This window comes from Mugil cephalus, chromosome 5, assembly GCF_022458985.1.
Source record: "Mugil cephalus isolate CIBA_MC_2020 chromosome 5, CIBA_Mcephalus_1.1, whole genome shotgun sequence".
NCBI classification, from domain to species: domain Eukaryota; kingdom Metazoa; phylum Chordata; class Actinopteri; order Mugiliformes; family Mugilidae; genus Mugil; species Mugil cephalus.
In genome coordinates, this window is record NC_061774.1 from 3,523,540 (window position 1) to 3,550,803 (window position 27,264).

At 39.5% G+C, this 27,264-nt stretch overlaps 1 protein-coding gene across 3 annotated transcripts in view; it reads left to right on the forward strand.

Moving 5' to 3' along the window:
- The window catches only part of pitx2 (paired-like homeodomain 2), a 45,944-nt gene extending 37,259 nt beyond the window's left edge, over nucleotides 1-8,685 (forward strand). For 2 of the 3 annotated variants that reach the window (XM_047585960.1, XM_047585959.1), the window contains exons 2-4: nucleotides 1,764-1,830; nucleotides 5,985-6,184; nucleotides 7,044-8,685. In XM_047585960.1, coding sequence (XP_047441916.1) covers nucleotides 1,785-1,830; nucleotides 5,985-6,184; nucleotides 7,044-7,601 — 804 coding nt within the window. In that variant the 5' untranslated portion in view covers nucleotides 1,764-1,784 and the 3' untranslated portion in view covers nucleotides 7,602-8,685. Of the gene's footprint in view, nucleotides 1-1,763; nucleotides 1,831-5,077; nucleotides 5,581-5,984; nucleotides 6,185-7,043 lie in introns of those variants that run through there. The other variant, XM_047585958.1, reaches the window with a different exon arrangement.
- Nucleotides 8,686-27,264: the final 18,579 nt, after the last annotated feature.

Consider the following 27,264-nt stretch of genomic DNA (forward strand, 5'->3'; position numbering starts at 1 on the left):
AAAGAAGAGGCAAAGCACGCGGTCTCACGCCTTTAATTAATACGCGGCCATATGGGGAGGTCAGTCGATTCATCTCCCGGTAAAGGCTGCAGTCTCATGCTCCACTATGTTGATTTCAGAAGTAAAGACAGTGCGAGTTGATGCCAGCTTTCTGTCTGCGCTGGGCGCGATGCCATGTGAGTCACTGATTCATATCCACTGTTGGTGGTGAGAGCAGAGAGGGTCCGTGGAGTGAGAATGAATGGATGAACGAGATTAATACTAAAAGTAATCATAATACTGATAGAGGTATTTTAAACCGCTCCTACAGGTCAGCTGATTTAAAAAAGAAATAAAATACACAAATTTGTGTTGTCAAAGTTTATTATATTATTATTATTATTATTATTATTATTATTGTTATTATTATTGAGCCCGGTGGTATTTACGATTATATATAAATAGAACAATAATAGAACAATAATATAATAATATAATATTTTTCACTTTTTTTCATATATTTATCCTCGTTAAATTGGTCATTTTCTTTTTTATTATTGTATTTTTAGGAAAAGCCTGCATTGCATTTGAATTCATTCGAGACAAGTATTTAAAACATAAATTAAAAGAAAAGGAAAAATACACGAAATATTTTCATAAGTACGGCAAATGTGCTCATAGAAATTTATTTATATATATATATTTTTTAACAAAATGAAATACAAAAATGAACAAATAAAATGGGGTCTGTCTTCAGAGGCCGCGGCGTAGCCAGGCAGGCTGACATATAGGAGGGAACCTCTCATTAAATCTCTCTGATTAGATAACACGGAGCATCATGCAATAACCTCCCACCTCTCCGCCTGACCTGCACTATTTCATTTTGCAGCGGGGATATAGCAGAGGAGGTATGAGAAGAAAGGTTGTGCAGGTACACGTCATGTAAAAACTTAACCTCCAATATCTGCATCTTCTGAATTAAAGAGAGAGAGAAAAAAAAACTCGCAGATGATGTAGAGCAGGTGAAGAGAAGAACTGAGGAAAATGGTTAACAGCATGACTGCATGCAAATTCCCCCCGACTTGAATTATCATAAGCAAACAGTGTGAGCCTGGACTAATAAAACCCCATCTGTGTAACTTCATATCGAGGTAGTATGAGGGCTGCGATAATGAATTTTGTAATATCCCACCGACAGACATCTCAATCAGACTCTAATCCCATGATTTTACTACGGAATCACTCCACTTCCAACTGCTGCAGGCTGCACAGAGACACCAAATCGGCACATACAAAACACGATGGGTTTTACGCACTGCAACAACAGAAATAAGAATAAGTTAGCGAGATGTATATTGGTGTTGGAATTAAAATGATTTTTTGTCTGAAATCAAGAATAATAAGGCGTTAAATTTATGATTTTTTGGCAGAATTACGTGTTCATCACAGAAAGAAGTTTTGTGTTTTATCCTTACTGTGCACATCTCATTTTTATATTTAGGGGTCCAAGCACTCAAAGTGGTTGGAACTCTGCTGTTTTGGTCGGATTTCTCTTCTTTTTATTTTTTATTTTGTCATTGACCTGCTCACATACAACACGTTAATTTTAATGTTGTATTCATTTCAGATACTTTCCTCAAAATTAAACGACCAATATTTTGTGCTTTGTGCACATCAAAGTTCTTTTTGGTCTTCTGCAGACTCCTAAATCACTGGCTCCAGCGTTGACGTTTATTTTCCTGATTTAAAGGCTAATTGTGGTTCTTTTGTCTTTTTTTTCACAGAAGCAGTTTTAAATTGCCATAATGGACTCTCACTGCCGCAAACTGGCCACCACCTGTGCGCAAATAGGTGAGTATCTGATCCACGCACGCTTCAGTATGGTTTATTTTTATTTAACAGGAATAACAGAATGAATTATGTTCTGGAAACATAATGTGCATAAGGTGAGATTTAACAAAATCCTTAACTTTAAACGAGCATAAGGCGATAATAAAAATATTCATGCGTTTAATCCCCGAATTTAAGATGCGTGAATTGGCTCGTGCAGCATATATTTTATTTGTAGATTATTTATGTATTCAAAGATACGGTACTGCGTAAAAAAATGAGCTCAAAAATAAGGAGATACCTGACAATATCAGCATCATTTGGCAAATGTACTTAAATTAATAATACACCTTTTTGGATGTGGGGCAGCATACAGGGATGCTGATACTGTAATATTAAAATCTCACTTCCGTCACAGAAGCGTGACTAAAGCATTTAGACAACTATTTTAATTACAGAAAAAAAATCATGATTACTCGATAAAATATAGCAAACACTTCGGTTTTTACTGAAAGTGTTACAGTATGTTCACTAAATTTGACTTTAACATGAACAATTCGGTATAAAAAGGAGTGTATTTTTTGGAACTGAATTACACTACATCTCAAAAATCTATTTAGACATTTTGGCCTCTTTGATCGTCAGAGTAGAGAAGTTGACGGTGGAATGAGTTTGTTCGCTGTCTTCGAGGGACACCTGGCGGTTGAATGTAGAATGGACGGCGTCAGTGCTGTAGGAGAAGCAGGCAGACAGCAGACAGCATCCTGCAAGGATTTTGATAAGGATGACCGCTCTGCGCTTAAATCATACAATTAAAAAAAAGATGGCCACATTTTATTATAAGCTAGGTTTAGACCGCCTGTAATATGGTCCAACAAATAAATTGTTTGTGCTCCTTAAATATGTTCTGATTTATTCAATAGTGACTTCCAAAACAGAATCCACTAAAGCAGCGCTACAATCCTGCCTAACAAAGCCTAGGATTTATTAATTATTCTGTGATGTAGTTCGGAATGATATCAGGTCTTGTTAGGAACCCTAAACGAATAACCAGTATTTCTCATTCGGTTTCATTCAGTCCACATTAATGGGTCTTCATGGCTGTGAACTATTAATGAATAATAATAATACTAAAAATAAAAAACAAAGGGGGAGTGATGTCCACATATATAGACATACATCAACTGTTTTTTTCCCTGCAATGTATGCAGCGCTTGGTGGATTGACTCCGGGGAAAGCCAAATGTATAATGAAAGCCCATTCGTGAGGAGGAATATACTAATAGAGGAATCTGATGTCTCCTTAATCCTATGTAAAAAGCCCTGTCGTCTCCCCCTATATTGACTGAATTGCTAATTAATGGCCCTCTATGGTGGAGGCCTATTGCACGCAGTAATCCGCAGAAGAGAGATAAAGCATTCAGAAGGTAGAAATGAAGAGGAAACCGATAATCCACTTCAAGTTTAGTATTACAACACGCCTGGAAGGGAGAGGGAAAAAAGGAGCAACAGACTGTTCGCTGTTGGGCATAAAATAGGACACGAAACAGGATTTTAGTCCTGCTATTTTTAACTAAGCATTATTTGTATTATTATTATTTTTTTATTAGCCTAGTGTTTGCAGCAGTGCTGTCTTCTACATTGCGTTTCAGGGACGTTTCAACGCCCTAAGTGTGATTATTTGCGTTCATAATCATAAAGGCGGTTTAACATACGCACTCTGATAGCCACCGAGATCTGCAGCTCTACTATATGAAGAACATACACGTGTGTGTAGCATATAGGGCCTTTGGTCTGCTGGTATTTATATATCAGGGGCTTTCACGGGATTAGCCCAGTAACTTTTTAACTCCGCCAACTTTATATGTGTTGGCTGAATGGTCGCCCGCCTGGCCACGTGGAGGTTGCGCCTTTTATGATGATAATGGTGATGATGAAGGAGAAGAAACTCGCCTGGCTAAATTGGCGCGCATGTTGCTCATCTCCTTACAGCCCGTCCATCACTTCAGTCACCTGTTAGCCAGCTGACATTTCTCCCCCGCCACCACCACCTCCCACCCTGAAAATTAAAGTCGCGTTTGTTTGATTACGCCTGTTTACTTTGCCTCGATGCATCACAATCTTTTGGAAATCAGATGAAGAAAAAAGGGAGACATGGCTGCCGTGTCAGCTCGAACTCATTAAAAAAAAAACCTTCAGAAATTCTTAGACAAATGAGAGTCTTTTTTAAGAAACAGCACACGAGTGAGAACGACCGTGGGGTCCAAAACGCAAAGTGGGGAGAGATCCAGTTAAGCACCCAGATAAAGAAATCCGTCGTCGACAAACTGAGTCTGCGTGGTTAACTTGTGTGGCACCGGCGAGGTTGATTTAAAGGATATGTGGACATTAACTCCGGGAAGGTCGAGGGGATCGCCTAATTTGACAACTAGTATGACGGATAACGTGCGTAAAGCATGAATGTAGAGGTGTAGTGGATGTTAACCAATTAAGGTCAGTCGGCTCACGTTTTTGGAACATAAAACAGAACTGCGCAACGCGCATCTCCCTAAATGAACAGATTTATTTTGCGGGGGCCTTTATCGCCCCTTACTTGTGTTTCAGCTGCCTATGAATGAATACATGCCACTCACAATTCATCACCACTGTGCATCACGCCCTTATGCACTGCACGAGTGGCACATGTGTTCTTTTTAACATACTGTGCATGTCTGGCAGTTAGCGTCAGTTGACAAGTGCGCACAGACAGTTTTGAACCAGGCCAATACAGTCCTCTTTTTGAAGTTACAGTTGTTTGTCGTTCCACAGGATCCTTATGGTGGCTGTGCTTGATATTCGGTGTGAATGTATTTTCTTTTAATACAATCCGCCCGGTGGCTTTCTTTATCCACACTGAGTCCCAGAGTAAACTGCAGCGACAGAGAGTGTGAGCATGCAGCTCAACTTGGGTATCAATAGTTTTACTGGGCCACTGGACCTATTTCATAAAATGAGGCCAAACGGTGTTATTTTCATTTTTATTTGGTCTTGAGCTGCTGCGCAACGGCACCTCGGAGCGCCGCGGGTACACCGTGCGTCCCATCTCTCTTTACATGCTTTTATTTGGAAGAGAGAAAAAAATAAGCGACAGCCCCGGCATAAACACACTGGCAGGCATATCTCGTTTCTGCAAGCTCCGGTTGGTCGGGCACACCGTCATATCCACATGGATGTGCCTGTCAGCGAGTATGGGCGGGCGCAACATGGTGACGTGGAGGTCTGGAGAGAGGCGCAGTTGGATAGGCAGTGCGCAGGCAACAGCTGAAATGAACAGTGAGCGGTGTAGTGCGTGTATGCCTCTGGATCTAATATCAACTACCTGTCCTTGTCACTCTGATAGTCAGCCGAGGTAGCCGCTGATTTCCATCGATGCTATGGCAAAACTCGATGGCCTATTTTAAAACATTTTCCAGATTAAACAGAAAGAGGGCTTTGTCTCAACCGCAAGAGGGACCGAGCTGTCGTGCGTTTTTTGGAGAGCTGAACACATTCCGCAGTCGGACTTTACACATATCCTTCCTGCACTAGAGGCTGTGCGATCTTTCACCGATGAACTCTATGAGGGATCCATTAAACATAGACCACCATCACCTAACAGGGAGTAAACTTGCCTCCACACACCACACGGCTCTGGCGATGGCTTCTAGTTTGCAGCCGCTGCAGCGCTCTGTGGACTCTAAACACCGGTTAGAGGTGCACACTGTGTCGGACACATCAAGCCCGGAGTCTGTCGGTAAGAACCTCCCGGAGTACAGATGTTCTCAGCAAGACTCCGCGGATGTCATCTTGATATCAAACAATAGACGGCTCTCATCAATAATGGGGAGTTTTACATGCATGCAAATACGCGCGTGTAGCTGTCATCAGATCATTTGTGTGGCCTGTGTGTGGTGTTGCACTGAAAAGTTCTCTGTTGTGTAAATGAAACAGACGCTTGACTTGTGTCAACTAAAATAAGCCAGGGTTTTATATTATTACCAGTATCGACGTAAAGTAAAACTTCAGAAAAATAAAAGAGCTCACGGTTTTAAATAAGCAGGAGTTATTTTGTAAATCACAGAATATTACATGGATTGTTTGTTTTTGCGCAGATTGTGCAATTCGCCTAAAACTGAATGTCTCTTTTCCTCTTCACAGAAAAAGAGAAGATTCAGAATAAAAACGACGACTCCTCGGATGATCCCTCCAAAAAGAAGAGGCAGCGGCGGCAGAGGACTCACTTCACCAGCCAGCAGCTGCAGGAACTGGAGGCCACTTTCCAGCGGAATCGCTATCCGGACATGAGCACAAGGGAGGAGATAGCCGTGTGGACCAACCTCACAGAGGCCCGAGTCAGGGTGAGTATTCTCTTGGGTGGAAACAAAAACAGTTGGTGCGTAGGCAACACTGTCGTGTAATCTGTGCCAATTGGTCCGGCTTTTCTGTAAACATCTAATACTTTTAACATACTTGTGCGCATACGGAGAACTTTACGCACGGCTGAGATTTCATTTTAAATAAAGTAAGACACAGTTTTTAACTGGGAAACAAATAACCAGAGTCTTGTTTAAATATACTACCGGCGAAAACTCAATTTAATTACTGTGGGCTGGTGTTTATCCATTAGATCAAACATCATTAGAATTCCCAGCACACAATGCAAAATAATCAAATCGTAGTTTTCAGACATTTTTAAGCATGTCTGTAATTTCTTTCTTTCTTTTTCTTAAAAAACAAACAAACAAAAACACGTCAAGAACTATTTTCTATTTGCCTATTAAGTGTAATTAAACCCTAATAACGTTGTTAACAGTTGAGGTTGTTGACATTAGTCGGTGACAGATACCAGTCGTGTTCCCCTGTTCGTGTGAAAGAGGTGCAAAGCTTGTATTTTGCGATTGTCGCTTTGGCGTTGTGTGATTAAGGTCAGCTTGTTTGTGGAAGCGTGCAGAGGAATACACATCCTCTCCACATTAAGATGGTCCAGTGAGACCGCGGTGTGTATTCTGCCTCAGATAAAGAGGAAAACAAAGGGGAATCGTCTGCACAGAAAAGAAAAATGAAATCTGCTTGATTCATTAAATGTAACAAAATACTCGTTTAAAAATAATATTATAAAAAAACATGCAGAAGATAATAAAATATAATACTCAACCCAAAATTGTTATTGCGAGAAAAAAAAACAGAAGCTAACCTTTTACATTTTCTTTGCTCCAGGTTTGGTTTAAGAACCGGCGAGCCAAGTGGAGGAAACGGGAAAGAAACCAGCAAGCCGAGCTTTGCAAAAACGGCTTCGGTCCGCAGTTCAATGGACTCATGCAGCCCTACGACGACATGTACCCCAGCTACACGTACAACAACTGGGCCGCCAAGGGGCTCACATCCGCCTCTTTATCCACCAAAAGCTTCCCCTTCTTCAACTCCATGAATGTCAACCCCTTATCCTCGCAGACCATGTTCTCGCCGCCAAACTCCATATCCTCCATGACTTCCAGCATGGTACCATCGGCGGTCACCGGTGTGCCCGGCTCCAGCCTCAACAGCCTCAATAACTTGAACAACCTCAGCAACCCGTCTCTCAACTCGGGGGTGCCCACGCCGGCGTGTCCCTACGCGCCTCCGACTCCTCCTTATGTGTACAGGGACACTTGTAACTCCAGCCTGGCCAGCCTGAGACTGAAAGCCAAGCAGCACTCGAGTTTTGGATACGCCAGTGTGCAGAATCCGGCCACTAATCTGAGCGCCTGCCAATACGCCGTGGACAGACCCGTCTAATACCTACCTGCACTGCAAAAAATAACCATCATATCAAGATGTTAGAGGCTAGCAGTGATTCTTGAAGTGATATTTTTCCTCTAATCGGAGTTAAAGAAATTTGGCGTTGAGATCTTTTGAATCGTTTGAACGCGTTTCAGAACATTTATTGGCCACATGGCAGTTTCTTGATATTAGATGGCCATTATTCCGACTTCTACCTTGAGACACAGCCAACTGTTTCATAAAAAATAATCTCAAATATATCAAGAAACACGTGAGACCGTCCTAACCCAAACTGTTAGTGTGTTAGTTTTCATTTATTCTAGGGCAAAAATGTGATTTTGAGGGTGATTACACCAAAATGGCTTGCCATGGTGGTCATTTTTTGCAGTGTGTGGGTAATCAGAAACAGCCGGCCACAGGAACAAGAGACTACTACAACTACTTTTTCATTTTTTTTTTCTTTTTTTCAAAAAGGGCACTAGAAGACTGAACCACTGAAACAAAGCTCAGCTCCAAGCCGGAGTCAAACTGAAACGGGAGTTTTTAGGTTTATTCCCCTTTGATGATGAGTCCGGGCCTGCTTCACCCTGCGCCTCAGCTGAAGGCCTGATTCCCTTTCATCGTCACGAGGGTTTACTTTTCTGGTGGATTTTTGGACGTTGATTGTTGACTGAAAAAAAAAAGGTTGTATATATATATTTGAATCATCATCTCCTGTTTGTCGAGGCGAATGCGCTATAACCCTCCAGTCTTCTCAAGGTTCAATTTATCAACGCATGTGGAAGAAAAAAAAAACCCTAAAAAGGAATCATGTTTTGCTTGCAAACAAAAGGGAATGTACATACTAAAACGCACCAGTTGTGTGTTTCTAACATATTATAAATTTATTATTAATGTCTGTGTGAATATCGATTTAGAATAGCAATTCTGGATTTAAAAAAAAAAAAGGAAAAAAAGACGCATCAAAAATGTTCCTGCGACAAATTATTTGGTTTTTGCTCTGTGTATACTATTTGGTACGGAATTATGTTTTTTTTTCCAACATCCAAAAAAACTATTGTGTTTTATTTAATGGAAGTAAATATATTGTTCAAAAACATTTTGCTGGGCGACTTTTATTGAATCTTTGTGCTAGTAGTCTCTTAGTGGAGTGTAAAGCAATGACAGTCTGTCTATAGCCTTTCGATTATGTGAGGTGCTTGTGCGGCTAATCTATAGAGGAAAACAATAGGACTCTCCAATACACATAGCACCGAGATGCTCCGTCAGATTAACTGCTGAATACATGTCTGCCTGCCCAGCCAAGGGCCTCGGCTGGTCACTGGTGCTTGAAATAACACGGGAATCAACAAAAAGAAAGTTGGACCACACAACAATGACAACAGTCCATTAGGGTTTGTTTTTTCTGCCTGTGTTTGATCTCAGAGGAGGCAGTAGTTGTCTGAAGTGGATTATTAGAGAACGCTCAGTCCAGAACTTTAAATACATCCAGTTACTGCTTGGATATTTTGAAGCTATATATATATATATATATATTACATAAATATATAAATTAATATATATAGCTTCAAAATATATATTACGCAGCCATTCTGCGCGCGTCTGTTTGCCTTGCCATTGTTATCTTTTGTAACATTGCGCTCTTCTCAAGTCAAGCTTCACGGCGCGCAAACGCGACAAAGCAAAACAAACTCGGATTCGCGAGCTTAAGCAAACAAGCGACCGCAGAGATACAGAAGGTATGTGGACCGATGCAGGGCAGCATGGAGGCGGGGGGACGAGTGCAGCTTCGCGGCTGCAGGCAGAAAGGGGGCTCCAGGGAGAAGAAACACACCGACACCTCCCGTAGATAGAGTCAAAATCAACAAACCGAGCAGACTGGGCTGGGCGCATTATGAAGTTTCATAATACCGTGAAAGTTACCTTTTGAAAATATAATCTGTTGAAAGAATAAATTAAACGTGACCTACTGATTTAAGATCTGATGTCATTCTGGATAGGGCCGTAGGTCATCTCTCAAGAGGGTATTATTATTATGAGGGGAAATAAATCACAGCTAGTCCAAATGTTATTTTTACAAAACAGCTAAATAACAAATACGAGAATATCCTTCTTCTGTGTTCACATTCTGGGCTGCAGCGCGCATCCACCGGCCTGAACTCCTCACCCTCCGTGCACAATTATTTTCCTCTGAAAAGAAAGAAAAAAAAATAAATAAAAGCCGCGCGCTCTTTTGGTGCACAAGTGTCACATTTGGAGTTGGTAACGCAGAGCAATAATCAGCTGACAGGGGGATAAACCTAAGCGAATACACAAGTCTGCAGCCTCAATACACATCCACACAATCAACATGTGAACAGTGGGTGACCACAAGAGAGGAGGCTTTCGGGGGAAGCTGTGCATTTTGGCTGAGACGGCGCTCATGCAGGACTGCAGACGGCTCGGCTCTCCTCTTCTTCCGTGACCGCCTCTGCAAGGTAAGAGCTTGAAGTCTGATAAAACGCAACACACGTACGTTTAATTAATTTGCAGGGAAATATCACAAAACCGGATTTTGTTTGCACCCTGGCTGCTTTAATTCTGCTCACGTTTTATCTGAAATTAATATTCTAAATTCAGAGTCCTCTGCGCGTCAAACCCAGTTCGTTTTAAAGTGGAAAAACGACACGCTTCTCATGAATAACTACGAATAATAATGCCTCGGAAATATACATAGTAACATTTATTAGCATGGAGTTCATGTTCCAACAAAGATGTAATTCTCAATCTCTGTTTAAAGCAAATTCAGATTCAGATTACTCCTGCCTCATTTTTTAGGACACCTCAAACGCACTAGTACATTTCGATGTGAGATTTGTTCCGCCAGCTGATTAGAAAAAGGGAATCCAATGTGACAAGACGCAGCGAGTCGACACTTTTCACCTCCCCTCCACTGGGAATTCAAATAAAAAGCGAGGAAGTGCAAATATCCAAACATGTCTCGTTACACCTCCAATCTAAATAATTAACAGGCGCTCAATATTCATGCAGCGGCGGAGCAGGAAAGAGACATGACGAGGTTTGGTAATAATACTACTGCAGGATGTCAACGCGCTAACGAGGACTGCATTTCAACTATATTTTTTGAAACACGGTTTTTCGTCAGTCAAGTGCACATGTTGTTTCAATTGACTATAGTTCTGGGTTCTGCTTAATTTTAAAAGGTAAATTGAGGAAGCTTCCCTATCACTTGCTGCTTAAAATGATGATATGCAAAAAGTGTTAGAATATTAATGTCAAATAGTAGCCAAATGGTATGTGTTGATTTAAAAATATGATTGTAATGATGTAAATAAGGCATTTACACAATGTTTTTTTTTTTTAAATTCATATTATAAATTGTATCAAAAAATTTGGCAACGGTGGTTTAAGATAATTAACTAGTATTCAGGATGCGTCACAGCATGCAGTGTTTCTGATCAATACCTTCTTCTGTTTCTGTTTTTTCTTTTTTTTCTTCTTTGAAGTGGGCAGAGACAATGGAAATTATATAACAACATGACTTTAAAATAGGACAGTAGGTTGTTTTTATTGTTGGAGGAAATTTGTCTTTTAGAATGTGCAAAATCAGAATCAGAATCCCCGAGGGGCAATTAGGAGGAGAAGAGCGGCACACAAATCAAAGAGCAAGAGAAGAAAAACAGAAGAGAAGAAAAGTGGGTGGGCAAAAGCAGCATATTGTGTGCAATGGCAGGCCTGCTGCCAGTAACAGAAGAATGAGATGAATGGTGGTAAATATTAAATAATATAAAAACAATATGTAAACAACAATATGTTTACATATATCTGCCTGACATACATGCTTGCACGCATGCTCATATGTGCAGTTTCTAGCAAGAGAAAGATCTGCTTGTGCAAGTGCTTCAGAAAAACTGTAGGATGATGGCACATGAGATATAGAGGCAACTTGTTCTGGAACTTTGTCCATAAGTCCAACAGTCCTGCTGCAGAGATGGCTGCTGTGGGTCTGGGGGAGGTGAGTGGTTGGTTGGTTGAGGTTTTGGCCCTGGACCAATAGTGGCTGAGCAACTTCAGCTAAAGGTCACATGGGGTGACCTCACACATTCTCACCCTCACCTAAGGCCTGAGGAGAAGTTCTCAATAACAAGATGCCATCCATCTCAGCTGAAGTTTTAAAAGAATCTACATGATAGCGTCAAATCTGAGTCACATTTTTTTCTTGACCAATTCTGCAAAATCAGTTGCAAAATATAGACATTTAATTCAGTGCAACATTCACACAAACACTGTGAAAGAAATGTATATATATGTTTGTGCTGGAGGTTTTGATTTATTTACGTCTGTATGCTTTAGAGAGAAAGGAATTTATATTAACTGTGTGTTCTGCTTTGTTTTTGGACACATTTGTATGTATGTGCTAATGTGTGAATCTGTGGGTCTACATGTGTGTGTGTGTGTGTGTGTGTGTGTGTGTGTGTGTGTGTGTGTGTGTGTGTGTGTGCACAAGTTGCGTATGAGCCCTTCTCTTGTGGGGGCTCATGAGGTTTGAGGGCAGGCGGCTGGCCGGAGCGTGTGAAAGCAGATAAGCAGGGCAAATTTCATGACGCACACACTTCCTGCTCTCTGAAGTTCTATTACAGAAGGATGAAAACAAAACACACATCTGAGATGTTTTCTCTCCAAATCAATTTCTACACATTAAGCATGCCGAAAAGATCTGTAGCACAGCTCCCGTGGACCTTGAAATGGAGGAGGGAAAAAAATGATCCATCAGGAGAGACTTGCACATTGGCTAAAAGATCTTTAAAAAAGCAGTTCACCTGTAGCCTATCTTTTTATTTTTCCATATAGAGTGAGGGACTGTGTTCTGGGAATCACTCATTGTTGGTATTTTGCTTTCTCATTGGGCAAAATAAATAAATGAGTAAAATTGGTCCAAAACATGTCAGTCTTCATTGCTCCAGTAACTCTATAATGTGTTTGAGCTTGTCTTCAGTGCACAAAGAGCACTCAAACTCCCCTGGATTCAAATGCGTTAGAATTAAAGCTATCTTCCCGACAGGTAGCACAAAACATTAGCAAGCTTCTACATCATGTTACATTTTGATGACATGGGCAGCAGACAGATTTTGCAGAACTGAACTAATTCTAACAAATTCGCAAATGGGCATCCTGCAGGCCCACCAGCTACCCTAAAGTCTTCCTCATGCCTCTTCATGTTACCTGACAAGTCTAAAGCTGCTACCAGTTCAGCCTTATCTGAAGCATCGTGTTCAGACACCTTTGGTTTATACAGTCTGCCCCAGATGGCATCTCTCAGCACTGTTTTCTTTAGGCCTGTCATCTACTGTAATGTCTTAATTGACGTTTACCTCTGTTCGCCGCTGTCAGCCACCCAGAGTCTGGCTGGATAGTTTCCCAGGCTCCGACTTCAGATAGAAAATTACACCTGAGCACTTTTGTTTGTTTTAGTATTTTTTTCATTTTGTGCCGTATAATCTTCACACGCAGGGTTTGTTAAAAAAAAAAAAAAAAAAAAAAAAAATGGGGAAAAGTATCTAGAGTCGACTGCCATTTACTCATCGGTCAACGTGAGTTCAACCGCCTGATTGAAACCAAAGACAGAACAACAGCACGCCACGGGAGGATAAATCATGCAAAAGTTTACAAATAATGTGAAAACTTAGGTGCACAAGAATTTAATGTGAGTTTTTACCAAGTGGAAACAAATTCCAGAATGCCTGCAGAGGTAATGTCACACTCAACAGGCTGATTTTGGCTTTCCAGCTGTACAAACATGGCATCTTTGGGCATAAAATGCACAATATTATGGAGAGGCTCACTCAGCTCGGCTTCATATCTTCAATTATTCACCTGAGGCCATGTTCAGTTCAAAGCTGGAGGTCAGGACATTAGCGTTTCCTGTGTGCTTTCATGTGCCGCAGTGGAGAGAATAATGACGGAATATGGACACCCACATGATTTAAATTATACGAGGCAAAAATGTCTCTTACATTATCAGAAGTATTTGGTGGTCATTCCGTTAGCGTTGCCCTTTGGTTACTTGTCTTTTAAATGTATGTTTAAATGCTTGCCACAGGTATGAACTTGTAAGATGCGACGCGTTTCACTAAACTGTATTAGGAATATTAGAAGGAGTCATCAACATCGCTAAGATAATGTGACTACATCTTATTTAATCCGAAGTCTGTGCAACCCTGACACCTAAACAGAATCTGACCAGACTTAGCTTGGCTTTACCTGCACATGACTGATGACAAGTTTAAAGAAACTACACAAGTTCAGTTCATTTGAAATATCTTCAGAAAGCTTTGTTTGTTGAAAAGTTACTTGTGTCTTATGGCAAAAAATAAAGATAAAAAAAAGCCTATGAAAGATACATCACTGCTCTATCAGTGTACTACTTGAGACATTGTTGGAACCGTGCTGGCTTCATGTAACTGCTAGCTAATTTCTTGGGAGGGTTTCAGCTTGTTGACATAAATCTGATTACATCATCTAGTTCCCAATCCTAAATGATATTTTCTTTGCTGCTGTTACTACATTTTTTTTCTGTCTTATTTTTTTTTTCATCAGCTGCATTGCTGTGTTTCCAGCACAAATACTTTTTGTCTCGTAATAGTCATCTCGCTCAGAGGAAATATGTTTGCATCTGTTTCTTTCTTAAAATAGGACTAAAGAATCAGCATAATTATTTTAAATATGATGTTTTTTAAGAAAGAAACGTGGCTTTCCCACTATGCAGTACTCTAAAGTACCACTAGGGGAACTAGTACACACATTTGAGAAACATCTTTCAGGACACAATCTATACTTTTTAAATATTTATAATATATGTAATAGGACACACGAGTAATATTAATATAATATTAAAACACTTCATCTTCAGTACCTATTACACTAACAAAACTCTGTCAGTCATAATTGTACACCTTAATTATACTACTACCTATAGTTGAGGAAACAAGCCACAAGTTAAAAAAATGCCAAATATTTATGCATGTCTTTCCCATATGTGCTGCTATGATAAATCAGAAACAACCATTTCTGTGTTATAAAAAAAACTCTATAACAACAGACAGTATTTTTTAATTATGTACTGAAATACTTGCAAAGCATTTTTCTATCTCTAATTGTGCATAATTTGAGGTCTGACCTTTGACTTCGACTACAAGACTTTGTCTTATATTGATATCACTTTGTTGTGCCCCTTCTTCTTCTATGGTTCAATGGTACCCGAGGGAAAAATTAGTGGCACCAACTGTTTATCTCAATGTACTTAACTTTAAACATTGTCTGCAGTCCAAGAAATGTAGCAGTACAATACAGCTAACAGGAGTTTGATTAAATTTCGCCAAACTTGACATTCAAATAGCAATTCTGTGTGTAACAATTAATCATCAACTACAATGTAATGATCATGGCAGCCTTGAAAGTCTCCACACTGTGTTTGCATCTAGGCAGACAAAGTCAAGCTAATAAACACGTCTGTTTTTTTTATCGCCCAGAAACAAACGATTTATCACTTTTGTAAATGACGTGTGTATTTGTAATATTGCACATGGCCTAAGATCAACACTTCTTTTTTCCTTTTCCCTCTCTCAGAGCTGGTTGCTGTTTGTGACCGTCCCGCCAGCAGCAGCTTGTGCCGACAGAGACCAGTCCATAACTCACAACAACCAGCACATCAGCTGAAGGCCAGGATAACGTAACTCACTGTGGAGCTGGCTGCAGTGTAAAATGTTTACTCCTCATAAAACGTGTTTTTTTTTTTCTTACTCTTTTATTAAAACCAGATGTTGCAAGTTCCAGTTTTCCCTGGCGCAAATTTATAATTTATTTATTTATTTTCCCCCAATTTCTGGCACTCACTTCCCCCACTGGTCAACAGCCCCACACGGATTTGTTCTCCTGTTGATGAACAGCTGTTTGAAACAAGCAGTTTCTATATACAGACAGATGTTAAGCATGCAAATCTGGAATGCCTGTTGCCTCACTGTTTGGGGTAATAACATAAATATTGATTGTCTTCTTCATTTCAAGGAGTGCTCTTGCTGCTTTATTCCCTTTTATGCATATTTGTTTTTCGCTTTTTGGTGATTTTCCAGCTTTTGTTCTTTTATTTGAAATACTTTGCGTTCTCTTTTTTCCATTACAGTCTATGTGTATTAAGTCACGTATAAAGATAGAATTTAAATATTTTCACATTTGTTTGCCATCAGGTCCATGCCCTAGCAGTGATTTGTAAATTGTTCCATTAACGTATTCCTTTATCATATAATTCTAAAATACTGCATATATTTTGAGTAAATTCTCCATTGTACCACTTTAAATAATGCATGTATATAAAAATAAACAAGATAAATGAGATCCTTTTTTAAAAAAAATACACATACACTAGGGGCCTTTGGGTCGTATAGAGGGGAGGGGAGGGGATGGCTGCTGCCATCAAGGAGAGTCATTGCTATGGGGGCGTGTCTGGTCTGGTCTAGGTGGGTGGTACATGTCTAAGTAACATCCACACAAATGAATGGCTTGTCTAAAAGTTTCCCTGCAGAACACTGAATTGTCACAAGATGTTCAGTGTTGTCTACTTCTCCAGTCAGTGATCATAATGATATGGCTGATCGGTGTAATGTTCTAAATAAGATACACAAAGCTACACAAAGATGAACTGAAGCTGTAAAAAGGCTCACTTTAATGCCACCACACGTGAACTTTACCTACAGGAAACGTAGTGAGTCTGTGTGACTTTAACATATCATGTTTTAACAGGTGTCTAAATACAGGTTTGTAGTCGGGCTTTGTTTTAGCAGACTAAAATGCATTTTGCCATTGACCCCGGCTACAGCAGAACATTGCCTGGCCTCTGTTCAAGACTCTGCTCTTCTGACCAACATCTACTGCAGGTACATTGACAATGAGTAATGCAATCTCGTTACGCAAAACTCAAGCAAACAAAAGAAAGTTAAGTAAACAGTAAATAAGAAAGCATCAAAAATCGATCAATACATTCTTTTAATTGGGTGCAGTAACTTGGTTCCTGGTGCCACTTTTACTGCCTGACAGTACAGATAGATGTCATATTAAGCATGAGACAAACTAAGGGGTGGTTGTCAGATCTGTGGACAGATCTGTTTCAACTGTTACGCTAAGCTAATAACTGCTAGCTGCAGAGATACATTTGCTACAGAGTCACAACAGTGACATCACCAACTACTGAAATATTGTGCATTTTCCAAATCTAATACTATAGAATATCTTGCTTTTATTATATTTCTTAGCCAACGAAAGGAGATTTGCACAGATGTTTCATTTACCACATACGGTTTTGTCCATCAATGTTTGGACGATATCCAGATACCTTTTATTTATAACAAAGTTAATCTGTCCAATTATTTTTGAGCCCCTGAAAAATAAAGGGTTGTGTACAAAACTGGTTGTAATTCCTGCACCTGTCCTCCAACTTACACATGAAGTTAAATTAAAGCTGAGAGTGTGCAGATTAAGCCCATATTAATTAAAAAACTCTAACTTTAACAGGATGTTTTGGCAGTTAAAAATAAAAAAAATAAAAAGCTTCAGTGCACAAACATGCAGTCCATGCACCTAACTGTACATACAGAGAGTTAGACCACCCTCCTGTGTCAAACCACTTCAGTATATATGTTAAACAACTATAAATAACTACAAATGACATCCAGAAGTCATCTATGGACCCAAACGACGCTAAGACGTGAAACAAACTAGTGAATATAGATAAAGCTCCACTTGGTGCAACTACCTGGTACCTCCACTCACCCACCTCTACCATCCTACAGCAGTTCTAACCCAACGCGAACAGAAGGCATGGAGAGCGACTTATTGGATTGGATCCCACACAGCAGTGACTTATACGCTCAACCTATATGTCACAGATGGTAGGATTTCACTGTGGTTGATATAGGAAATCCACTAAGGAGTATTGATCTGGCTAAGATTTGCTCTCTCTGCCTGGTCTCCATGGGACCTGAACATCCGCAGAGACCTGGAGGGAAGCAGAGCTGTTGGACTCTCACTCTACCTTCATCAGTCGAGGCTGATAGTGTCTTTCCACAAATAACTAATGTTTTAGTCACAAAACGCGAACTACAGTATTTAGTAAGTACTTCAACAAGAAATCCTGGTAGAGCAACTCAAACTGTAGCTACAGAAACTCACTGTTGACTCACTGTTTGCCTGCCAACCATTCTCTGGGTAGATTAAGTTCAAAACCACAGCAATTATAATCACTTTGACTCAAAGATACCTCCAACATGACAACGTGCCTTTAAGATTACTCCTTGAAGATAAAGCTGCACATGACCTAACTGTGATTTTCTTGTCAGTCACCTGTTTCACATCCGGGACCAGTGTCTATGTGTAAATTTTAACCATTTGCACACACAACCCACACGCTCCGATTAATTTATGCTATCAATGCTTGATGATTGTCAACACTTTTTAATCATTAAGTGTTTACCAAGCATGTACTTGGGAACAGCGTTCCAATGAGACATAGGTTGTTCTTGCTTTGATCAGGATCCCATTATAAGTAAATGCTGCCTCCAGACTTTATCCAGATTTTAGCTTTTTTTTTTGTTTTTTTTGTTTTCATGATTTCAGCTTTTAGTTCATAGGTTTGCAGGCTGAACAGCTTCACTGCTCAGCTTTGAATGCGCGTTTGAGTTCGCCTCTATCACCCATTAAACTCTGCACACAAGTGTCACTTGACGACGACCCATTTTGCCACAGCTCTTCGCCGATTTCCTGGACTCTTAGCCAGTGATCTGCTGTTAAATTGCATGAGCAGGTTGAAGGAACACGTGCGTGGAGCCAAGCAGCGCCCTCCCCTCCTTTCCCCTTCAGACAGTTTTAATCTCTGGTAATACAGTCACGTCCAGTATTGTCGTCTGCCGTGTAAACTCTGGTGGAAAACGACCTGCCGCCTGAGCCTCCAGTCTCCACAGCTCTCCTTCATTACCGTGCACAGCGGGTGAGCCAGAGCACACGGTGTGGTAATCCCTGCTGGAAGGCGTCACCATACTGTCATTACTGAACGGGAAGCCGCGCACACATATACGTGTACACATCTGGGGCTACAATTGGTTGACAGATGAATGGTTGTAGCCGCAGCTTGTTGTAGACTATAGCTAAAGGTTTATTTATCTCTCTGCTGGAGATGTTATGCTGGCTAAGTTTTATCCTCTGTAGTAAGCTATAGGCATGGCCTGTTTCAGCTTGTTGTTGTTGATGTCATACGCTGTATGACAACCGCTGTATTGTCTAATGCTGTTTGCTTGCTTATTACAGCCTCCACAATGAATCACAGTTGAATCAAAAGCTCTCCCTCACTAATTCTAAACAAATGCTGAATACCATAACTTTCATAATGCTCAGATTTTATTCCAGGATTGTTTCATTAAAACTCATACATTTGAACTAGTGTACCTAATGATATGGCAATTGATTAGATGTCATTTTATGAGTTATTCATAAACCATTCTTAATCATCATTTATTTATTTTTATGTGTTTATTTTTGTTTTAATTATGCTTCAGGTCTTAACCATCAAAATTTAACCAGTATTGAATTGGAAAACAATAACATATTAGACATTGTGTTGTGACCAGAGACATTTTGGGAATATAAAAGAATAACTAAAACCTGAAATGCTGTGTATCAGCGATGCATAATGGCAAAATGGCTCCTCGTATCACTTTTTCTGTTATTAAAGAAAATTAGAACGTCTAGTTAATTAACAAGTCATCCTGTAATTTAATCCACACCAACCAGCAGAGGTCGCCAGAGACAATTCAGTCAATCAAAACAGAGGCTGCATTTTTGATAAAGGGATTTTTATTGTTGTAATTTAGAATTGGCTCAGTTTGGAAAATGTGTCGTTGGATCTCAATAACATTAAAAAGCACAAAACACCAAATAAATCTGAATCCTTGCATTATTTACAATCTCTGCTTGCATTTTTTCATTAAAGCCATTTAGATTTTTTATAATTTTTTTCTATAACTGATGAAATACTGTGAAATAAATAATTTAACACTTACAATTACATCAACATAATTATACTGTTTAAATTTACAGTTAGCATTTCTTTTCAACAAATGTTAATTTCACATGTATCACTGTCCTACAAGCCCATAAAACATGTACAATAAAAATAAAGACAACTCGACTGTCTTCACATAAGGGAAAAAATGAAGTGAATGGCAGAAAAGAAAAACTGCAGCACCCTTCTGTTCTGTACCGACGTGACAGCCGCACTGTATTCGCCTCAATTTATGAGGTATCATGGCAGGTAATGAAGCGGAAAGGTCAGGGGGAATGTGTTTTTATCTGCGCTAAACCAATAGGTCAGATTTCCACTTTCCACGCCACAACTCTGTGACTGCAGCTGCTGCCCTTTTGGTTAAAACAATACATTCACCTTGGCCACTCATACATCACATCACCAATTCTCCATCTTATTGGCAATGTCACACAGAGGACCGGGAGATATTACAGAAGAGATTTACTGCAAGAGTTCGTCTGGAGCCTCAGATACGATATAAACGGCGTGTAATGTAAGCCATACATTATGAATCCAATTTGTTTTGTTGAGATCAGGTATTTGGAGAACAAAATAAATCTGGAAGGCTGAAAATGGACAGGGCGGCCACTAGATGGCAGCAAGCTGGTGAATATGGAAACAATTACCCCACTGAGGAAAGCTTCCCCTGGAAAATAAAAAAATAAATAAAATGATAATGATTTATTTAGGCTTATTCTTTAATGACACAGGAAGTTTACTTAATTTAGAGTTTAAACAGATACAGTGATTTTGTGTAATAGTGATGTGTGTGGAAAAAACAATGATAGTGCAGCAGAAAAAATATCACCAGAATATAATATAACTAGAATATGACAGAAGTATTGTAATATATTATTGTTCTTTGAGTTAAAAAGATGCTAATCTGTATGGCTTCTTTTGTTTAAAGATTCAATTTCTTCCTCCCCTGTATAAATATGAGGGCAAAAATACTTTCACAAAACCACAAAAAAAAAAAAAAAAAAAAAAAAAACACTGAACAGTGCGCTGAATATTATAATAGCTGAATTGAATCATCTGGTAACAGAATAGCTGTATTGTATTACATGAGACAACTACGTCTGTTTCACTATCGCTGATTCCATCCAAGCAGCATTTATTCCACAGTATTCTGCTTTTCATTTTTCAGAGCATCAAGTCTTGCCTGGGGGATTACAACTCATTTGAAGGACTGTCAGCTCAATTACGGGGTTAGGATGATGAGCCACACAACTTAGAGAGTTGGTAAGAGTTCATTATAATACACCTCTTGCACATCCAACAAACAAACCGTTTTCTATTTATGATGAAAAATACTCTCACATTTAACAAATGTTTGTAACATTTTTGCATTGATGTATATACTACTCATTTATAGGTATCGTAGTCAATATTTAAGCAACTGTTTAAGCAATACTTAAACCACTTAATACTTTTACTGACATTGTGGAAGAATCTACACACAAGTATTGTCACTGTGACAATGTTTACATTTTCTTGTACATATTTTCATCTTTTACTTTAAGGGTGGTTTTTCTATCCTACAAGTGTTATTGTAATGTTTGCGTATTTATGTGTGCCTTTAAGCTGGGGTCTCTGCAAAATTTGGTTATGTTCTCATAATGACATTAAAGACTCTTGAATCTTGAATCGTGAGCTAATTCATGTTGTGAGTTCTACTTAAAGCATACAAAACATAAGTGTAATACATGACGATAGGTAATATGGTGGTTAGGAAAATCTACAAAAGCGCAGGCTGGAGATATATTAAACCGAAAGTGTTAGTCATATTGATGTAAGATACAATGTGTGCGCAACAAAACATCTGTCTTCCCTTAGAAGAACAAAACAGGACATTACACACTGACAAATCCATCCCTCTAACCAAATTTCTACACAGATAAACATCAGCAATTTTCAGCACAATGCATGAGGTCATTTCATGGTCACGGGTTATCTGGTGAGATTACATTAACTCATATATCCAGTGGTCTGCAATGGAGTCTCCCTGATCTAAAGTGGCAGCCAACAACAGAAGACCCGCAGTTCAGAGTTGCAGTTCAAAATGTCCTAATGTCACAATGTTTATTTATATGTATATGTAAAACTGAACTTCCTTAGTTCTTTGTGACAAGGTGTTTTGGTCCATATTGACATGATAGTATCACACAGTTGCTGCAGATTTGTTGGCTGCACATCTATGATGAAAATCTCCCGTTCCCCCACATCCCAAAGGTTCCTCTATTGGATTGAGATCTGGTGACTGTGGAGGCCATTGGAGTACAGTGAACTGATTGTTATGTTCCAGAAACCAATTTGAGATGATATGAGCTTTGTACATGGTGCATTATTCTGCTGAAAGTAGCAGTCAGAAGATGGTCCACTGTGGTCATAAAGGGATGGACATGGTCAGCAACAATACTCAGGTAAGCTGTGGCATTTAAACCATGATCAGTTTGTATTTACTTTGACCCTGCCATCCAAATATTGCAGCTGAAATCGAGACTCATCAGACCAGACAACGTTTTTCCAATCTTCCATTGTCCAGTGTTGGTGAGTCTGTGTGAACTGTAGTCTCAGTTTCCTGTTCTTATCTGACAGGAGTGGTACCTGGTGTGGTCTTCTCCTGGTGTAGCCCATCTTCTTCAAGGTTCAATGTGTTGTGCATTCAGAGATGGTATTCTTCATTCCTTGGTTGTAACGAGTGGTTATTTGAGTTACTGTTGCCTTTCTATCATCTCCAACCAGTCTGCCCATTCTCCTCTGACCTCTCACATCAACAAGGCATTTCTTTCTCTTTTTCAGGCCATTCTCTGTAAACCCTAGAGATGGTTGTGTGTGAAAATCCTAGGAGATCAACAGTTTCTGAAACACTCAGACCAGCCCATATTTGTGGAAAAATCTTTTGTATCTCAAAAGGCGTGGCTGCATTAGACAGACTATTTTGTTTATTGTTTACAAGAAAATCAAAACTACAAAACAAACAGTTTCGATATGCCGGTTCTTAACATTGCCAGAATCAAAGATAAATAAACCATCACATCATCAAATTATTATTTGGTACTCCTACCAGTAGCATGCAGTACAGGGAGCTAAGGTAATGTTTTGTCTGACCTTCTGTGTACCCTCACATTAGCACCAGATAAAGCTGGAAACTGGACTCATTTGACCACAGAATCTTCTTCTAATTCCTGACTATCCAGTTCTTGTGTGCTTGGGTCAGGTTAACCGACTGTCTCTCATTGATCAAGCCACATACAGTGCGGGTGTAACACTGGACACCAGTTTGGTTTGACCACTGCGGTTGGAGCTCCTGTGATGTCATTTGGTGGTTTTCCCTGCACATGCCGATCTGGATTAGGTAATTTCTTGCTGAAGAAACCCTTGAATGCCCAGATCTTGGTTTGTCTTCCAAGCTGTTGGTTCTTCTGTATTTCTGCAGAGTGGATCCAAGTGCTGAAGGACTGCATCTGCACTTCCTGGAGATCTGGAGGCAGCTGTACCCTTCCTGGATGAGAATCTGTATTTTCAGACATGTTTCCTACATTAGGTTCCTTGTTTTAGCCATTTTTGTCTCTGAAGAACTTTCAAATGTACTGGCTTCATATAGGCATGAAGCCCGGAACAATGTCTTTTAATAAAAAGCACGGCCTTCATCAGTGAATCACTGGAACCAAAATTACCTAATACTAAAAAACGTCTTATGTATTTTCATGAAACCAATCAATTTTAAGCTTTTAATGGCTGTTTTAGGATTTGTTTAGTATTTTGTCTGTGACTCTACTAAAACAAATTGCACTTGAAGACCTAAGAGTGATTCTTAATGCAATATTTCACAAATGCATGGGATGTCTGAAAACTTTTTGTCACCACTGTACACACATACAGTGCGTTTACATGCACATGAAAAAAACTAATTATTGCCTTAATCAGACACAGGAGAACTTCAGTGCATGTAAACACATTACTCCGATTTAAATTTCTCATTATCCGATTGAGACAGCCAGATAATGCGATTGAATCGGAGTTTTCAATCGGATAATGCATGTGCGCATGCTCCATAACCCCTGCGCTGGCGTGTGACTCTGGAACAAAAACGTCCAAGAAAGCCAATCGCAGAAGAAGAAGAAGAAGAAGAGAAACAGAGTCGTCTGAGGGATAGCGCGGATCTTACCTGCACCAGAAGTAGCACGAACATTACGTATAAGATTAAAAAATGTACTAAGACACGTATCGCCACATAGTGTGGAAGAGGAGAACAGTTATTTGATTTTCTTGTGCTGCATGTAAACTGGGACAAGGACTGTAGTCAGAAAGTCGAATTTTAAGCATAGCTCGATTAAACTCTGCATGTAAACGCACTGATGGACACAAGTTATATTCTCACATCATTACATTCTGACAATGGTTTTATTATGCTACAAATAAAAAGTATTGGAACAGTCAGTTAGGTGAATGTTACTACATTTTTTTTTTTTGTTTATTATGTAAGAAGAGGAAGTTGTTTTACTTATTTTATTTTACCCCTGCATTTTACCTATTTATTTGTACACACACACGGTGGGCAGCCATGTGCTTCACCCAGGGAGCTAAGGGTGTTAGGTGCCTTTCCCTCAAGGGGGGGTTGCTGAGGGGATAGCTCTAAATATTTACTCCACCCTTGCATTCTTCTTCCTAACAGTGTTGGGATTTGAACCAGTCACCCTCTGGTCCCAGTCCCACTTCTCTAACCACACCTGTAAAAACACTTATCACAGCATCTTGCCCCTTGGCTGAAAATCCCCACATCGAAGTCATTTAGCTTGAAGAAAAATTCTGACATTATAGTAGCAGGACGGAAATAAATAGGTACAGAATTTAGGCATAACATTATGACCACCTTGCTAATATTATGTAGGTCTCCCTGCAAAACAGTTGTGGCTCATCAGAGAATTGACATGGACCTTCTGAGGGTGTCCTGTGGTGGTTGGAAACAGGATATTTTTATTGGGGGGCTTTAGGTTCTATGGGTTGAGGGGAGGGGTCTTGATCAGTTTGGGATCTAGTGAATTCGGAGGTCAGGTCAACACCTTGTGCTGTTCTTCATGTTTTTCTTATGTTTTTCTAAACCGTTTTTGTGTGTGTCTGTGTCAGGCTGCATCCTGCTGGGGATGGCTTCTGCCATCAAGGAGTGTCATTGCTATGGGGTGGGGGTGTCTGGTCTGGTCTAGGTGGGTGCTACATGTCTAAGTAACATCCACATGAATGAATCCCAGGTCCAAAAGTTTAACAGCAGAACACTGGATAATCACAAGATGGTCACTGTCATTTACTTCTACTGTCAGTGGTTTTAATATTGTGGCTGTGTGTTTTCTTACTTTACACAAGTAGTTTATTAGTAGAAAAAAAAATAATATTAATAATGTCGAAACACTTTCTTTATTTCAGCTCTAAATCATTTTCAAATCACAAGAACTAACACTCTGAGATGTTCTGATGTTCAGATGATAACCTTACAGTCTACACACATCCCCTCTCTTTCTTATTCACCTGAGACACCTGAACAAATACCAAAGGACACAACTTATGAATGTGCAAACTCTCTAAAATCCAGCCCTATTAAGCTACACACCAGATACCACTGCAAATGTCTCCCCTGAGGGTCGGTCAACTACACACCTGCACCCAGCAACTCACAGAACACGACAGACACACGGGCAAGCATGTAGATAGACACAAACACATACGCAAAGCCTGCCCGTGCTCCTCCAACAACCCTCTGAAATTATGTGGAGAGAATGAAAGGGGATGATGAAATCCAGCCGATGTTATAGTACGCCGTCCTCAGCGGCATATACTCCACTGGGAGACTTGAAGATGATATGTTTAGACAGGCAGGTGAGAGGTCACACCTTCCGATTCTACAGCGGCATTACACTCAGGAGACCCATGAGAAAGCGGTGATGAAATCCAAAAGCTGGATATTTTCAGCAGTGTAATGAGGTAACAAGGGAGAAAAAGAGCACAGGTGAAAATAACTGCAGTTCAGTCAGCAGGCTCACACATTTATTTATGTGAATACAGAGATGTTTGATATCTCACCCCGTGGCCCCACCGGTAGCTATATCAAAATTAGCACAGAGCACCTTGGCAGAAAATATACTTACTGATATGAATACATTTAAACCGAGCATTTAAAATAACCTGCATCAGCACTGTAGGACACAGCACAGCAAATAATTTTATTTTATATTTATGATATACAAAATGCAGATGCGTTAGAATACGATGGCATAATCTCCAGTACTGCAACTATGATAATGATGACAAAGAACCTGATGTATAAAGCCGTGACTTCGGATCTTTAGTATTTCTTTAATTCTTTGTTGTGTTTTTCAGAACAGAAACACTATTTTGGGGTGTGGGGGATAAAGCACATTATTTCATCAATGATTTTATCCATGTTTCTAGAGGAATTTTTTTCCGACGACGTCAATCAACTTTCAGAAAGAGACAATGGTTTCTTGAATGTATGTAACTGTAAACAAAAAGCTGCATGCCACTTTAAATGAACTGCCTCAATGCAAACTTTTACAACAGGATCATGAAAACAAAGCAATGGAGTGATGTTTGTAATTTGTTACATGATTTAACCACCTGGAAAGGTTCCATTTTCATATAGCTATTTTTAAACAAAGATACAAATGTTTATTCGGTTGATTAAGTACAAAAAGTCACAAAAGGCCACAATGGACATAAGAAATTAATAATTAAATGACTATATAAATAAATACATTTTTTTATGAAAAAATTTATAATGTACTCAGACAGCAGCCTATGCCCATTCAGGTTTACGCGCTGAAACAATTACGGCCGTAGCGCCTATTGCTAGTCACCACAGTGACAGTCCAGAAGCTATGCATGTAAATATTAGCAAAAGAGAACAGTGCAACTCGCCAAGTGAGGCCAAAATGGCTTGGTGATTCACTGTTCTTACTACATTTACCTGTGTTTAAAGTTAAACATACACGTGCTCATACACATATGTGTACCAGTTAGGTATAAATAAAAATTGAATAATAATAATAACACACTTAGTAGGTAGGAGGTCCCTATGTAATCTTACGGTGAGAAACTTACGGTGTTACGTTGTGTCATAGCACAGGCAAAGCACCAGCTATCAAAAGCAGCTAATGAGCAAAGAATACGCAGCATGATCTGTTTTATACTTTTGTATTGGAGGTTGCGTTGTTCACTTCTTTCAGCTATTTGTCTGGTTCCCAGACACAGTTGCTAAAAGAACACAAAAATACTGCAGAAGATATGACATATAATACACGCGTAGTTTAAAGCAACATCTAAACTACTGATTGTGTGAAAATTTTCTGTTACACAAGCAAAAATGCACAGACAGAATGAGCTTGATTTTTTTTCCAAAGTGCATACTGTGTAGCTCACTTCTAGTGTTACAGTAATGATTTGATAGATTTTTAATCATTCAGTCCTACTATAATCAACTGATAATTGTTATCTCCTTTAACAATCAGTTTAATCATGAAACTAAACAAAAACTCA